General features: G+C 36.7%; 2 protein-coding genes across 2 annotated transcripts; both read left to right on the plus strand.

The window, feature by feature from the left end:
* The first annotated feature begins 1,555 nt into the window (after positions 1 to 1,555).
* On the plus strand, positions 1,556 to 7,291 carry LOC122352427 (olfactory receptor 24-like). The gene is made up of 3 exons (XM_043249842.1): positions 1,556 to 1,605; positions 1,662 to 1,746; positions 6,335 to 7,291. The coding sequence occupies exons 1-3, from the start codon at positions 1,556 to 1,558 to the stop codon at positions 7,289 to 7,291; spliced, it is 1,092 nt and encodes a 363-aa protein (XP_043105777.1).
* A 4,149-nt stretch (positions 7,292 to 11,440) lies between these two features.
* LOC122352407 (olfactory receptor 10A2-like) lies at positions 11,441 to 12,406 on the plus strand. The gene has a single exon (XM_043249824.1). It carries the CDS (start codon positions 11,441 to 11,443, stop codon positions 12,404 to 12,406), a length of 966 nt encoding a protein of 321 aa, XP_043105759.1.
* The last annotated feature ends 5,090 nt before the right edge of the window (positions 12,407 to 17,496 follow it).

Below are 17,496 nucleotides of genomic sequence, written 5' to 3' on the forward strand. Positions count from 1 at the left end.
ATTGCTGGCTTGAGTTCAATGCCTTACGTTAATTTCTATGTCATGTGCTGAGAGTATATATAATGTTGCCTTGGCTTTCTGTGATAATTATTTATCATATTATTTTGTGTTCATGTGATTGTTTTTCACTTGCTTTGTGGTTATCTTTAAAAAACTGGAATGCTTCAGTTATTAAAAAATAGCATTCTTTAATTTGAACCATTTAATCACAAAGAACACATATTAAAAACAACACAGCATGTTTATATTGTCCAACATCTCAGAATTAAGAAATTACAATGAAAATTTAATGAATACATGTTCATAAATAATTAAAGGCTGGAGACAAACAATATATTGGACCTCAAATCAGCTGAGATAAAAATACACTCTTCTTTTTATTATTCGTTTTCTTTCCTCTTCATCTTGAACCTCTATAAGATGAATTGCTTTTTGTATTCCCATTTGTAAGTTGCCTCAAATAGTGCTTTAGAGTGGTATTGGATGACTTAAAATTTTTTACTTAAAGATACAGTTCACAACTTTGAAGATAAATTCTAAATTTATAAAAATGCAACTAACCTAACAGATGATGAACGATACAAACATTGACAGCCATTTAGAATCCATTCTGGTATCATGAGCTTGACAATTTAAACATAACTATATTTTCAATGTATTGTCCTGTAATTTTACTTTTTGAAGTTGCATTTTTAATCATAACATTTTACCATAATCACTAGCTTCAGCTTTCAAAATAAATGTAAAGACAGTTAATAGCTTTTTATAAATAGCTTTTTTGCGCAACCAACCTTGTACTCTCCTATGTTGACAAAACTGTTGTCTATGAAAATTCGCTGCTCAAATTTGAACAGTTTTGCTGTTCTGTAACCGCATATGTAACCGCATCTACTTTCAGAAGGCCAAATAAAGAGTTTTTGCTTTTACACAGAAATACACAGCTTCTGTAGAAGATTTCTATTGATCACAATATGATGTAATCAATTTTAATTAATGTTAAACCAGCCATTTATATATCGAGTTATCCTATATACAGTACCTGTGTGAGAGTCAGTGGCCTGCATGAAAAGATACACACCCTCAGAAATAAGAAATATATTTGGCATCTTGCTATACAACCTCTTTTATACAGATGCATCAATAAATTATAATGTTATGGAGAAGTTAATTTAAGTAATTCAACTCAAATTGTGAAACTTGTGTATTAAATAAATTCAGTGCACACAGACTGAAGAAGTTTGAGTCTTTGGTTCTTTTAATTGTGATCATTTTGGCTCATATTGAACAAAAACCCACCAAATCTCAGCAAATTAGAATATGGTTATTAGAAATGGTCTATCAGCTTGGTTCACTGGGCTACACAATCATGGGAAAGACTGCTGAACTGACAGTTGTCCAGAAGACAATCATTGACACCCTTCACAAGGAGGGTAAGCCACAAACATTCATTGCCAAAGAAGCTGGCCGTTCACAGAGTGCTGTATCCAAGCATGTTAACAGAAGGTTGAGTGGAAGGAAAAAGTGTGGAAGAAAAAGATGCACAACCAACAGAGAGATGTGTCTTACCTGGGCTAAGGAGAAGAAGAACTGGACTGTTGCTCAATGGTGAAAAGTCCTCCTTTCAGATGAGAGGGTATTCTGTATTTCATTTTGAAACCAAGGAAACCTAGAGTCTGGAGAAAGGTTGGAGAAGCTCATAGATCAAGTTGCTTAAAGTCCAGTGTTAAGTTTCCACAGTCTGTGATGATTTGGGGTGCAATGTCATCTGCTGGTGCTGGTCCATGCACATCCTGATATGTTCTGTGTTGCTGGGACAACATATTTTGCTGACCCTGGAACAACATTTTAATGGTCAAAATTGAAATTTGGATTAAAATGTTGTTCCAGGGTAAACAAAGACGTTGATCCAGGAACATGTCAAACATGCTTAATACACAAGTTTTATAATTTATGTTGAATTACTGAAATAAATGAACTTTTCCATGACATTCTTATTTATTGTGATGCACCTATAGAACCTCAAAGGAACTGCATAATAGGGACTACACAAAGACATTCTATAGATTTTCTCTGCAGAGGATGTCTAGGCTTGTTTCTTAAAGTCTATAATCTAAAACAGACCCCAAGACTAATTGAGACTTCATATAACGACAGAAGCAACCTTACTCGTACTGATTAAGAGTGATTACTCTGATGGTTTTATTGTTGTTACAAGACAGACTACAGAAATAAACTAATCACTAAACAAACAAAAAGTAAAGAAGAAAGCAGACTAATTAGTAACAATTTAAGCAATTATTTATACCACAAATATTATCACATTAATTAAGTAAAAATCACTAGTGTATTCTCTCAAGACATTAGATGTTCTTTAGAGGGAAAACTGGCCAATATATTGCCACAAGTTCACATTAGGATTCACAGTGATCCTCAACTGTGAAGCAGAGACAAAAACTGTGGTTTGCTTTCTACAATACTGTTCATGTATGCATTAATTATCATTTGTACAACCATTGTTATATGCTGAATGTATATTTTCACTGTTTGAAAGTCAATGTCAGGTTTATGCACTCAAATGTTATGACAGTGATTGTTATATCACTGTTTGTGACTGTTTCTCTCAGGTATCTTGCTTCTCATCCACTAAAAGCAAAGCACGCTTCAAGGATGTTGAGTAGTAAAAAAAAGAATGGTCATGCAAAACACTAGCAATACCATCATTACGCTTGCAGTATTTTACATTGCTGGCCTTACGTTAAAATTTATGTCATCTTCCTCACTGTGCTTTATGTGATCACAGACATGTGCAATGTCTTTCTGATCACCATCAATTTCTATGACCATCGTCTACATGTCCCAAAGTTCTGGTTGTGGTTGATCTTGTTCTAAGCACTTCTCTTGTGCCTGGCATGATCAACCATTTTCACAACACAAACATCAGGATGGCTTTTATAATCAGTGCAGTTTGGTTCTCTTCTATTGTTATAGGTTTCTATGGCTCTACAGCCATCCCTAACCTGTCCTTTTGTGGCTCTCTTGAGGTCCACAGCTATTTTTGCGATTACGCTCCTGTTTTAAAACTCGCTTGGCACTGCTATGGCTATAATGATGTTTACTGGACGTTTTTATTTTCTTTACATACGTGGGTATATTGACTGCTGTGTTCAGAATGAAAAATACTAAGGCGCTAAGCATGTGTGTAGAGCACCTCATATTGGTGGCCCTTTTCTTCATTCCTATTGTAACCATCTTCTGTTTTATATTATTTGAAGTCTTATTGAGTCTAAATGTGGGACTGGTGAGCTTGTCTTTGTCATCCCTTATCACACCCTTTGTGAATCCCATTCTCTACTCACTAAAAAAAAACTAAAGAGATTTGAAACAGGATTCATTCAATATTAACCTCTGTTCATCCTCTAAAAGCTTCACATTAATGTACAACATAATCGTGATTTAAGTGTAATGTGCTAAGAGTATTTATAATATTCTCTTGAAGGCTTTCTGTGACGCTTCTGTGAATATTATTTTGTGTTCATATGATTATTTTCAATAAAATAACCAGTTTTACTTTTGCTTTGTAGTTATCTTGAAAAAAACTATTTAAAAATAACATTCCTTAATTTGCACCCATTTAAAGAATACGTATTAAAAACAACACAGCACATTCTTATTGTCCAACATCTCTGAATTTAGAAATGACAATGAAATGTTCACGTGTGCATGTGAATATATGAATTAAAGAATGGTTGACGACAATATATCAGACTTCAGTGCAGCTGAGAGAAAAAAACACTCTTCTGTGTTGACAAAAGATCCACACCTTGAAAAGAGCTGCTTCTACATTATTTATCACCACTCGCCTTAAAATCAATTCTATTGTTTCAGTAGTTACACTTTAGAATTTTTGTATTTGTATCTATCCATGCTGTCTTTCATTAAAATATAAAAATACTAAATCCCATTTTTCCTATGCCCCATGCCAGTTTCTACAAGTTATGGAGCATCTTTTCACTTAATAAGCAATAATAAGGATTCAATAATAAGCATTTTCAAAAACTAGGATGGCAGTGAGGTGACATTATTTTATTTTTAACCATCGACCACTAAAAGGAAATTTAAAATTCTAAAATATATCATAATTTACTTTTACCACAACACGTATAGCTCATAAAAATCCTCCTTTTGATGTGTTAAATATTATTGCCCTTATTAGTTCATTCTGTTCACCTGTGTCTTTTTGCTAAGTCCCTCTCTTTTGTTTAAATAAATAAATAGGCTTGTCTACTGCTCTGCTCTTCTGGCTGGACTTCCATTAAGCATATTTAAACCTCTACAAATGATTCCTAATGCAGCAGGACAACTGGTCTTTAACAAGCCCACACTGTAAAACCCGATAAGTTTAGATTGCTAAAACAACTTGAGGAAACTTATTGCCTTAGAACCTTTACGTTTCTAAACCTATTTATTTCCTTAAGTTTATTACACTTAAATACAGAAGAAACTAATACTGATTAACTCAAAATTATTAATATGAATAAAGTTTTTTGAAAACTTTTAAATTGTATTTTAAACTCAATCAATTTTATTGTTCAGAAATTAAAAAATAGCATTCAGTTTTAACTCCACGGGAAGAATCCAATATTGGTAAGCTTTGCCCCCAGAAGCAAACCTCAGGAACTTTCTGTAATAGGGAAGGATGATACATGGAAGAACACCTAATTAGATCTATCTGAAATGGTCCTCAGCCCTTCATCTGACTGTAGAGCCTGGATTCTCTTAGATGAGGAGGATCCACCAGAGCCTGATCAGGGCCCAAAGGGTGGGGAAAAACGTTATTGGACAGTAATAACGCAGTATACTGATGCCGGATAAACAGGGATATAAAGTACATTAAAGCATGTTAGGAATACAAATGTATTATAAACATACTGCTTGAATTTCAAATATATTTTTAGTACATTTAAATATACCAGATTGTGAAAAACATTTGTGAAAAAATGGTTCAGTGTAACTGATTCTGTCCCACATATTTCAGTATAAATAGGGAAAAAATTGGGAAGCAGAAGAGAGTAGATATTTTTTTCCTTTACATATGCAGGTAACACGGATATAGACAATGGCCACAAATGTTCAATTGTATTCTAAAAGCAAATTTAGAAGATCTTATTAAAGACTGTGCATTATTACAGTGCATTGATGTTCTTCCCCTCTAGAACAATGTCATAGCAACTCTATTAAAGTCTTGACAAAATTAGCACAAGGGGGTCACAAAGTGTCCAAAAAACACGGTAACGCTTTAGATTACAGCCCACAGTGTACCGTGCAATTACACAGAATTTACAGCATACCTATTTTGTACCTATAGAGGACCTCCAGAGTACCTACTCTAACAATATGTAACGTTTGGGGAATAAGGGGTTAATACCCTGCAAAGTTCTAAAGCATTTATACTGTAAATATTTTATAACTAAAGGGCACCTATTCTGAAATGACGTGGTATGTATGACACACTTACCGAAAACAAACAGCCGTATGTACATGAAGGTAAACCGAAACAACTCCCACTCCGTAACTCCCACTCCGCTACGCTCACATACTCTGGTCTGTGGAAATATATTTATTATTTGTTAATATCATTTGTTACCTCTTATACACCACATTTTCAGACTCTCCACTGCTCAATCACAACATCCGGCACATGATACGTCAACATGCTCTTGCACATAGATATAGATGTAGATAATGCTAGTTATTTTATTTTGAGTACACACTTTAGGTGCCATCTCAGTTCTTAATGCCATCTTTGCATGATGCCTCTAGGGGTTCTATTGTTGTTACAGACTGCTAAAATAAACAAACTAATCACAAAAAAACAGACTAATGAGTGACACTTTAAGCAATTATTTGTACCACAAATAATATTACATTAACGACATAAAAAGCACTAGTGTATATGTTTTCTCTCGAGATATTTGATGTTTTTTTCCTGTTTAATGACACCTCTGGAGGGAAAACTGGCCAATATATTGCCCCAAAAAGTTCACATTAGGATTCACAGTGATCCTCAACTGTGAAGCAGAGACAAAAACTGTGGTTTGCTTTCTACAACACTGTTCATGTATGTATTATCATGTGTACAACCATTGTTATATGCTGAATGTATATTTTCACTGTTTGAAAGTCAATGTCAGGTTTATGCACTCACATGTTATGACAGTGATTGTTATATCACTGTTTGTGACTGTTTCTCTCAGGTATCTTGCTTCTCATCCACTAAAAACAAAGCTCTCTGCGAGAAAGCTGGGTCGTAAAAAAAAGAATGGTCATACAAAACTCCAGCAATGCCATCATTACGCCTGCAGGATTTTATATTGTTGGTTTGAGTACAATGCCTTACGTTAATATCTATGTTATCTTCCTCACTGTGCTTTATGTGATCACAGTCATGTGCAATGTCTTTCTGATCACCATCATTTTCTATGACCATCGTCTGCATGTCCCAAAGTTCATGGCTGTTGCTAATCTGGCTGTGGTTGATCTTGTTCTAAGCACTTCTCTTGTGCCAAGCATGATCAAGACTTACATTGTTCGAGACAATTTTGTGCCGTTCAAACTGTGCATTGTGCAAATGTACATTTATTATGTTTTTATATCCCTTGAACCATTTTCCTTATGTATTCTCGCTTATGACAGGTTTGTTGCAATCTGTTTCCCTTTAAGACAAGAATCTATTAACACAAACAACAGAATGGCTTTTATAATTGGTGTCATTTGGCTGTTTTTTATTACTATAGTTCTCTATGGCTCTACATCCATCCCAACCCTGTCCTTTTGTGGCTCTCTTGAGGTCCACAGCTATTTTTGCGATTATGCTCCTGTTTTAATACTCGCTTGTAATGATATGACATCACAGTGGAATTTTGGCACTACTATGGCTATGATGTTGTTTACTGGACCTTTGATTTTTATTTTCTTTACCTACGTGGGTATATTGATTGCTGTTTTCCGAATGAAAAATACTAAGAGCCGTTTTAAGGCGCTAAGCACGTGTGTAGAGCACCTCATATTGGTGGCCATATTCTTCATTCCTATTGTAACCATCTTCTCTCTTATATTATTTGAAGCTTTATTGAGCCTAAATATGGGTCTAGTGAGCTTGTCGTTGTCGTCCCTCATCACACCCTTTGTGAATCCCATCCTCTACTCACTGAAGACTAAAGAGATTCGAAACAGGATTCATTCAATATTAACCCAGAGACTGTCTGTTCATCCTCTAAAAACTTCACATTAATGTACAACATTACTGTGATTCAAGTGTAATGTGCTAAGAGTATTTATAATGTTGTCTTGAAGGCTTTCTGTGATGCTTCGTTGAATATAATTTTGTGTTTATAACATTGGCTTTGTAGTAGCTTTGTAAACTAGCACACTTATTTAAAAATAGAATTCTTTCATTTGCACCAATTAATTATAAAGGACACCATGTTAAAAACATCACTACACGTTTTTATTGCCCAACATCTCTGAAGTAAGAAATTACAATGAAATGTATGCATGTGGATACATACATTGAAGAATGGTTGAAGACAATATATCAGACTACTTGATCTTGTAGGTTTGTGTTGCACAACATCAGACTGATGGAGCATGCTGCACAACGTCTTGCCCAAGATTTTTAGACTGGACTACTTCATTGCTCTTCTGGCTGGACTTCCACCAAGCACATTCAAACCTCTACAAATGATGCAGCAGGACAGCTGGTTTATAACGACGAGTTAAGATAACAAACTAATTTAAGGAAACTTAAGTTAATAAACTAGCACACTTTAATTTATTACATAAAATAAAAATCTGTTCTTTACTGGAATTTTTCAAATCTTATGCTCAGTGATTAAATTCTGTAACAGTCACAACTAAAAAGAAAATACATTGTACTGAGCCTGTGAAATTAATGAGAATATACATTTTTAGACTCTGGGAATGTTGCTTTGAATATTTCAAGCCCATTCGGACGTTTTGGATTAAGTTGAAGGCATGGGTCGGCTCTTTTGGATAGTTGATATATAAAACATATTGTCCAATCAAACATTAAAAGAAAAGTATCAGCCAAACTACATATGTCCATTAGAACAATGTCACAAAAATGGACAACAGCAATCCCAGAACAGTGGAAGTCAAGTCACCATTCACCATAAGATCAAGATCTATGGCTGAATCATTCTGAAAAGCTTGAAAGAACATCATGAGCATAAGCAGATAGTCATCTTCATGCAAGTACACAAGGGGGCCTCAAAGCTATAAAAATGGATTTAAACCAGGTTTAAAAAATTCACAGATAGTGTAACAGAAGTAAACCTATGCATATTAAACAATTAACTTATACTATAAATGTAATTAACATAAAATTTACCACAAGATCATAGGAGGTAAAGATGCTTCTGCTGCCTTGCATGTGCAGGAGGCCTTTTGCCTGTAAACAGCCAACAATTGAGGGGTATGTTTATCCAGCTCTGCATAGAACTTGTTCTTCAACTGATATTAATAATTCTGTCGAATTCTGCAGTAATCTGAAAGAATGCATATAAACAAAAAAACATTAAAAATTAAAAATTTAACAACAAAACGTCTCCAGGTTACATATGTAACCAAGGTTCCTCAAAGGAACGAGATGCAGCGTTGATTGCGGCATGGGGAACGCCTTCCAGGGTAATGTCTCTGAATCATGTTTGAAAATCAAACTAATGAAATTGTGGGACGTCATAGGCAGGTGACATCACTGGCCAGAAAATATAAAAGCATGTAGAATGCCATCAGCTTCAGCTTCTGTCATGAAGCGAGCACTGGCAGGGATGCCGGAAGTGTGGTTACGAGACATGGCGTCTCGTTCCTTCAAGAAACCATGGTTACATATGTAACCTGGAGACGTTGCTCTTCAGGAACTCAAGCCATGATGATGTTGCTTTGGGGAACGAGATACCCACACCCCCAGACTTGCTGATCCCTGCCTAGTGTCTGTACCTGCACTGCTAGGGAGAGAAGAACAGAAGAGCCCGGAGTGGCTCACAAGTCTAGACCATTAAAATGGATGAATGTATGGGGGGTAGACCATCCAGCAGTGTTGCAAATCTCGGGCCAACAAGAACTCAGATAACAGGGCCTTGGAGGCCGTCACACCTTGTGTTGAGTGGGCTCTGAATCTTAGCCTCGGAAGGAGCCCAGAGAACTCATAAGCCAAATTGATGGCATCCACTATCGAGCAGTTGCTCACCTTTTCTCGACATGGCAGCTCTGTGGATGTACATTTGCAGTGCTCCGTAAGGCACATACAGCTCGGTGTGACATGTATTTCTCCTCAGGGAAATACCTCTGTTCCTGAGCCACCACTGTAGGAGCCTCAAGTACAGCAGGCCAAGAGGTACAATTTGGACGCAGCTGCAGGGGTCATACGAGCCTGCATTGTTGTCGAATCCAACAGCAAGAAAAGTGGTTCTCTGAGCTTGAGAAAGCACGCTTTTCTTGGAGTTCAGTCTCAACCCCCAGACATTTCATGTGAGCAAGGATGACATCTCAATGTCTGATCACCTTGCTCATCCGACAGCTTAGCTTAGGTTTTCAGTCCACAGAAGTATATTTTACACATCCTGTTTTGATTATTTGCTTGTTTTTATGAATTATTATTTTGGTCTAATATGAAATTAAAATGCTTGTCTGTCTTTGGAAATGTGGATGTGGATGCCACATCAAATACTAATTTAATATATGCGCATATGCACATCTGGTTTTCATTTTGCCATACATCTCTGCATTCATCTATCAGTATTTCAGCAATCATCATAGGAGTTCATAATAATAACACACAAAGAATAATAATAACACACAAAGAAAAATCCATTTTGACCTCAGTTGACATTTTAAATTCCAGATCCTGATCTTGTTAATGACTGGGGGCTCTATCTCTAACTTTATATTTCCAAGTCCAAACACTGGCCATTCTGTTAACTCTTTGTCTGACCAGTGACAGATTGGAAACAATAGCTCGTCTGTAGAAGTTGTGTCAACTCAAAATTGAATTGAGACATTTGGCCCAGGTTTCCCAGACAATGCATAAGATTATTCCTAGACTAAATATAATTCTGAGCTGTTTTAACTGAAATAAACTTGCACTGACTGATCTTAAAACATGTCAGTGCCTTTGTTTTGTCTTAAGATCCACAACAGTGATGCTTTTTTCTAACTGTGATTGTTGAAATAAATGAAGTCCTGATTAAGTGTTATCAAATCTAATTAAAGGGATAATTTATCCAAAAACTGTTGTCATTATTTACTCACACTCTGTTTGTTCCAAACCTATGAGTTTCTTTCCTCTGCTGAACACATGAAAATATATTTTGAAGAATGCTTGTAGCCACTGTATGGAAAAACATCTGTTTAAAAGCAATTTATATATTGGGGTTTTAGGGGATTTTGCGTGCACAGGGAAAAAAAGGGAAATTTAATTTGTTCCAAAGGATTGTATTTTTGACTTTTATATGTATATATGGGATATCACTAATGAATATACTTTAAGGAACTTGAACTTTTCTGTTTTGCAAATCCTTGTTTTGATCTTAGGAAATATTCAAATATTTTAAAATGTTTGAATTTCATGAGCTGTAAGCTCTAAAACAAAAAAACTTTTAAAATGTTTTACCTTTTTCATGTTATGAATCTAGAATATATTAAACCTTTTTTACTTTCAAAAACATTTTTTTTCCGCTTTTAGATTTTTTATATATTACCTGTATATGCAATGGCATAAAATAAAAGGGGTTGTTTCTAAAATTTAACACTTCTCTTTAAAAAGCTCTCGTTCTTCTCTTTTAGAGTTCACCTGTTGTTTTTGATATGATTAGATTTTTTGGCATAAGGCAACCTTTTCACCCCCCTTTGGGAGTTTTTTATTGTTGTAACAAAAATAAACGAATTACTAATTAGTGCCGTTTAAAGCAACTAGTTACACCTTCATTAATCTCACATTAAGTAAAAAGTGCTAATGAATGTCTTTTCTCTAAAGACTTTTTAGATACAAGAGGTTCTTTCCAGTTTAATGACACCTCTGGAGGAAAAATTTGCCAATATATTGGCTAAAATGTTCTTAAGTTCACAGTCAGGACTCACAGTGATCCAGAACTGTGAAGCAGAGACAAAAACTGTGGTTTGTTATCCATATGCATGTGTTAATGATTATTTATATAATCACTGTAACATATGAAGATGTAGATTTTCACTGGTATATTTCTAGCTGAATGTCATAGGGGCTGATGACCTCAAATAACACAGATAGTAAAGGTAATTTGTAAAGCTCAGGCTTTTTGTGACTGTTTCTCGCAGGTATTTGGTTTCTCGTCCACTTACACCAAAGCAAGCTGCAAGGAAGCTGGGTCGTAAAAAAAGGACAGCCATGCAAAACGGCAACATTTCCATCATTACGCCTGCAGGATTTTATATTGTTGGCTTGAGTTCAATGCCTTACAGTGATATCTATGTTATCTTCCTCACTGTGCTTTATGTGATCACAGTCATGTGCAATGTCTTTCTGATCACCATCATTTTCTATGACCAGCGTCTGCATGTCCCAAAGTTCATGGCTGTTGCTAATCTGGCTGTGGTTGATCTTGTTATCTGCACCTCCATTGTACCAAGCATGATCAAGACTTACATTGTTCGAGACAATTTTGTGCCGTTCAAACTGTGCATTGTGCAAATGTACACCTACTATACTTTTTTATCCCTCGAACCATTTTCTTTATGCATTCTCGCTTATGACAGGTTCATTGCGATCTGTTTCCCTTTAAGACAAGAATCTATTAACACAAACACCAGAATGACTTCTATAATCAGTGCATTTTGGTTATTTTGTATTGTTTTAGTTCTCTATGCTGTTATATCCATCCCAACCCTGTCTTTTTGTGACTCTCTTGAGGTCCACAGCTATTTTTGCGATTACGCTCCTGTTTTAATACTCGCTTGTGGAGATATGACATCACAGTGGAATTTCGCCACTGCTTTAACTGTACTCTTTGTTACTGTACCATTGATTTTAATTTTTTTGACCTACATGTGTATTCTGGCTGTCGTGTTCAGAATGAAAAATAATCAGAGCCGTTTTAAGGCACTGGCCACTTGCATAGAGCACCTCATAATAGTGGCCCTTTTCTTTATTCCTATTGTAATCATCTTTTGTTTTACATTTTTTGGAATTATTTGGAACCCAAGCGTAGGTCTGGTGAGCTTATCTTTGTCGTCCCTCATCACACCCTTTGTGAATCCCATCCTCTACTCACTGAAAACTAAAGAGATTCGAAACAGGATTCATTCAGTTTTAACCCAGAGACTGTCTGTTCATCCTCTAAAAACTTCACATTAATGTACAACATAACTGTGATTTAAGTGATTTGCTGAGAGTATTTATATTGTTATCTTGGAGGCTTTTTTATGATGCTTCTGTGACAATATTATTTTGTTTTCATATTTTAGTTTTTCAATAAAATCTCCAAATCTACATTTGCTCTGCAATTATCTATAAAGAAAGACACACACACACACACACACACACACGCACACACGCACACACACACACACTTTTATTATTATAACTGTTAAACTGTAAATCTAAAATCAAAGCTGCTTGATGCTAAAAAAGAGAAGCATGTTCTAATAAGATCTAAGCTGGTTATTAGCTGGGTAATAATAATAATAATAATAATGTATTTAAAGTCTGGTACCATGAACACTTTGTGTCTTCTCTAGGTCCACTAGATCTTACACAGTTGGTGTCTAATTTTACATGCTATGTGAGTGCCTGGATGTGGACTTTTTGTTTTGCATATGATCCACTTTTTGCTTATACATTTACATATTTTGTTGTGGTGTTGTCCTTGCTCCTAAATGTATATTTATATAATATATAGGATTTCTAATCATTACTATTCTATGTTGCAATTGTATACAGTCTCTCTTACATATAACACACCAACACATGCGCTCAACACACTGCTCAAAAAAAGTTAAAGAAACACTTTTACATAATACACAGCCTACACCGAGCTGTATTCAATAGCACCCAGAAAATCAAAGTGAAAAAATGATGCAGCAGGTTAGTCCATTTTGCTGAAATTTCATTGTGGCAACTCGCAGCAAAAGGGTACTTAGAAGTTTGCATGGCTCCTAATGGCTAATGAGACTATGGTTGTTCTGGGGTATTTCCTCACAGATCTGGACAAGGGAATCACATACCTCCTGGACAGTCTGAGGTGTAAACTGGCAGCATCAGATAGACCGAAACACAATGTTCCAGAGGTATTCTATTGGATTTATGTCAGGCGAGGGTGGGATGCATACATAGGGCCGGGCATTGTCATGCACCAGGAGGAACCCAGGACCCACGGCACCAGTGTAGGGTCTGAGGATTTTATCCTGATACCTACTGGCAGTCAGGGTGCCATTGCCTGTACAGGTTTGTTTCTCCATAGATTCCCAGACCATCACTGACCCATCACTAAACCAGTGATGATAAACAATGTTTCTCTCTCTCTCTCTCTCTCTCTCTCTCTCTCTCATTTTATGAGAACATTATGAAGTGTTTTTGACTTTGGAAACATCACTTAACTTGCTAAGGGGATGAACATTGTTGTGTGTGAGGGACCGAGAGGTCAAGAAAAGGAACACCCAGGTTTACACAAAAAAAAGAATGGGTCTTTATTTACCCAAATCAAATAAGTCAAACTTGTTGCAACCAAAACAAGTGAAAACAACAAAAACTAAATGAAAACATCCAAACAAGAACTCACACAGGGATAAGCTGGCCAATTACAACTCCCCAAATAAACAAAACGCACAGCTTATAAAGGAAAAGATGGGCCCATTACAACACAAAAAGGGGAGACACAAAAAAGTTACATTACATTAAACATTCAACACAAAAATAAATGACAACATCAAACAATACAATTCAAAATTAATATTAAAGAAACAACTCTAAATAGATAACTACAATCCAAAACCCAAAACAATTAATTAAAAAAATTCCTCAATTCTCTGTTTCCCCCATTCCACCTTAGCCAATGGTACATCCAGGCGGAACCAATAAACAAATCCCTTGTTCCCGCCAGGACTCCAATTTCCCCAAGTATCGCAACTCTCCCGTCCGCGGCTAGCCAGGCCGGTAACTTAAACTCAGAATAGAAAACAAATATTAATAACAAAATACAATGCAATCCATCTGTGTGCACTCCAAATGAACCGCGATTGTGAATGAAAGTGATGAAAAAAGGTATGCAAACCAAAATAAAGTAATAATTGTTTAACAGATGCGTGTTGTGTATTGTTACTATAAACGTGATTAAGAAAATAAACCAAACAAAGAATGGAAACGATAACCTTAAATCTATATGAAATGTATAAAAGAAACTGAGTGAGCTTTGGCTACCTTAATGATCTTGTGCGGCCACATCTCGGGCCGTCACATCTCCCCCTCCTTCAAGTATGACACTGGTACAGCGAGAGAGGTAGTCAGCTGTAACGTTGGCTTTACCAGGCACATGTTTGATCTTGAACCGAAACGGCTGCATGGCCAGGTACCATCTTGTGATCCTTCCATTAGTATCCTTCATTTTGTCTAGCCACTGCAATGCTTTGTGATCGGTCTCCAAAATAAACTCACGGCCAAGCAGATAATATCTGAGGGAATCCAGGGCCCACTTTACTGCCAAGCACTCCTTTTCCACAATCGAATAACAAACTTCTCCTGGGAACAGTTTGCGACTGATAAAAGCTACTGGACGTCCACCCTCTGATAGTCCCTGCAGTAAAACTGCTCCTATGCCCCTCTCAGAAGCATCAGTTTGCACAATGAAGGGTTGACTAAAATCAGGATTATGAAGAACAGTATCAGTTGTCAAAGCTGTTTGGATATCCCGGAAAGCTTCTAAACTCTCCTCCGTCCACTGTAGCCGATTCGGATGATGTGCCCCTACCATGTCCGTTAAAGGAGCAGCACTAGTAGAAAAATTTGGGATAAAGCGATGGTAAAATCCAGCCATTCCTAAGAAAGATTGCAAGTTCTTACGTGTTTGGGGCAAAGGACACTTCTCCAAGGCTTGAATTTTTTCCACTTGTGGTCGGACAACTCCCTGGCCAATAACATATCCTAGGTAGGCCGTTTCCTGCTTAGCCACTGCACACTTACTGGGATTAACGGTCAGGCCTGCCCGTTCCAAACGCCCTAGGACTTCGCTGAGATGCTGCACACGCTCCTCCCAGGTATTGCTATAAACAACAATATCATCAAGGTATGCAGATGCAAATGTTAGATCACACAATACCTGATCCATCAATCTCTGAAAGGTTGCCACCGCCCCATGAAGGCCAAATGGAAGCACCTTAAAATGGAAGAGGCCTCGAGGTGTTCTGAAGGCAGTCCGAGAGGTCTGGTCAGTGGAATCTGCCAATATCCCTTAGAAAGGTCCATTGTCGTCAAGTATTTGGATTGGCCCAAGCGATCAATCAAATCACTGATATGGGGAGTAGGGTAAGAATCAAACTTTGATACTGAATTCAAATAACGGAAGTCTATACAAAATCGCATACTCCCATCCATCTTCGGCACAAGGACTATTGGATGGCACCATTCACTGTTTGAGGGTTCAATGATTCCCAAGCGGAGCATCAATTCCACTTCCTCTTTTAATGTCTCCTGAAGACGCTCTGGTATCCTATAGCTCTGACGTTTCACAACAGCATCAGGTTTCAAGATCACATTATGTTCAATTAAATTGGTAAATCCAGGAAATTCAGAAAATACTTTTGAGGTAAAGAGGTCTTGTACCTGTGATCGTTGGGACCATGTCAGGTGTTCTAGACTGATGTCCCCAGGAACTGGCTTTGTCAGGTACTGATCATCTGACTCTTCCCCAACAAGGGGATATGAATAAAGTTTTTTGAAAACTTTTAAATAGTATTTTAAACTCAATCAATTTTATTGTTCAGAAATTAAAAAATAGCATTCAGTTTTAACTCCACGGGAAGAATCCAATATTGGTAAGCTTTGCCCCCAGAAGCAAACCTCAGGAACTTTCTGTAATAGGGAAGGATGATACATGGAAGAACACCTAATTAGATCTATCTGAAATGGTCCTCAGCCCTTCATCCGACTGTAGAGCCTGGATTCTCTTAGATGAGGAGGATCCACCAGAGCCTGATCAGGGCCCAAAGGGTGGGGAAAAACGTTATTGGACAGTAATAATGCAGTATACTGATGCCGGATAAACAGGGATATAAAGTACATTAAAGCATGTTAGGAATACAAATGTATTATAAACATACTGCTTGAATTTCAAATATATTTTAGTACATTTAAATATACCAGATTGTGAAAAACATTTGTGAAAAAATGGTTCAGTGTAACTGATTCTGTCCCACATATTTCAGTATAAATAGGGAAAAAATTGGGAAGCAGAAGAGAGTAGATATTTTTTCCTTTACATATGCAGGTAACACGGATATAGACAATGGCCACAAATGTTCAATTGTATTCTAAAAGCAAATTTAGAAGATCTTATTAAAGACTGTGCATTATTACAGTGCATTGATGTTCTTCCCCTCTAGAACAATGTCATAGCAACTCTATTAAAGTCTTGACAAAATTAGCACAAGGGGGTCACAAAGTGTCCAAAAAACACGGTAACGCTTTAGATTACAGCCCACAGTGTACCGTGCAATTACACAGAATTTACAGCATACCTATTTTGTACCTATAGAGGACCTCCAGAGTACCTACTCTAACAATATGTAACGTTTGGGGAATAAGGGGTTAATACCCTGCAAAGTTCTAAAGCATTTATACTGTAAATATTTTATAACTAAAGGGCACCTATTCTGAAATGACGTGGTATGTATGACACACTTACCGAAAACTATGGCTATGACGTTGTTTACTGGACCTTTGATTTTTATTTTCTTTACCTATTATAAATGTAATTAACATAAAATTTACCACACGATCATAGGAGGTAAAGATGCTTCTGCTGCCTTGCATGTGCAGGAGGCCTTTTGCCTGTAAACAGCCAACAATTGAGGGGTATGTTTATCCAGCTCTGCATAGAACTTGTTCTTCAACTGATATTAATAATTCTGTCGAATTCTGCAGTAATCTGAAAGAATGCATATAAACAAAAAAACATTAAAAATGCTTAACAACAAAACGTCTCCAGGTTTCATATGTAACCAAGGTTCCTCAAAGGAACGATATGCAGCATTGACTGCGGCATGGGGAACGCCTTCCAGGGTAATGTCTCTGAATCATGTTTGAAAATCAAACTAATGAAATTGTGGGACGTCATAGGCAGGTGACATCACTGGCCAGAAAATATAAAAGCATGTAGAATGCCATCAGCTTTAGCTTCTGTCATGAAGCGAGCACTGGCAGGGATGCCGGAAGTGTGGTTACGAGACATGGCG

The sequence above is a fragment of the Puntigrus tetrazona genome, chromosome 10, assembly GCF_018831695.1.
Source record: "Puntigrus tetrazona isolate hp1 chromosome 10, ASM1883169v1, whole genome shotgun sequence".
NCBI classification, from domain to species: domain Eukaryota; kingdom Metazoa; phylum Chordata; class Actinopteri; order Cypriniformes; family Cyprinidae; genus Puntigrus; species Puntigrus tetrazona.

Coding starts and splice junctions, on each gene's coding strand:
- LOC122352407 (XM_043249824.1), top strand. CDS start 11,441: ATGCAAAACGGCAACATTTCCATCATTACGCCTGCAGGATTTTATATT.
- LOC122352427 (XM_043249842.1), top strand. CDS start 1,556: ATGTGTCTTACCTGGGCTAAGGAGAAGAAGAACTGGACTGTTGCTCAA. Junction 1,606..1,661: donor AACTGGACTGTTGCTCAATG/GTGAAAAGTCCT, acceptor TTTGAAACCAAG/GAAACCTAGAGTCTGGAGAA. Junction 1,747..6,334: donor AGTTTCCACAGTCTGTGATG/ATTTGGGGTGCA, acceptor GTCATACAAAAC/TCCAGCAATGCCATCATTAC.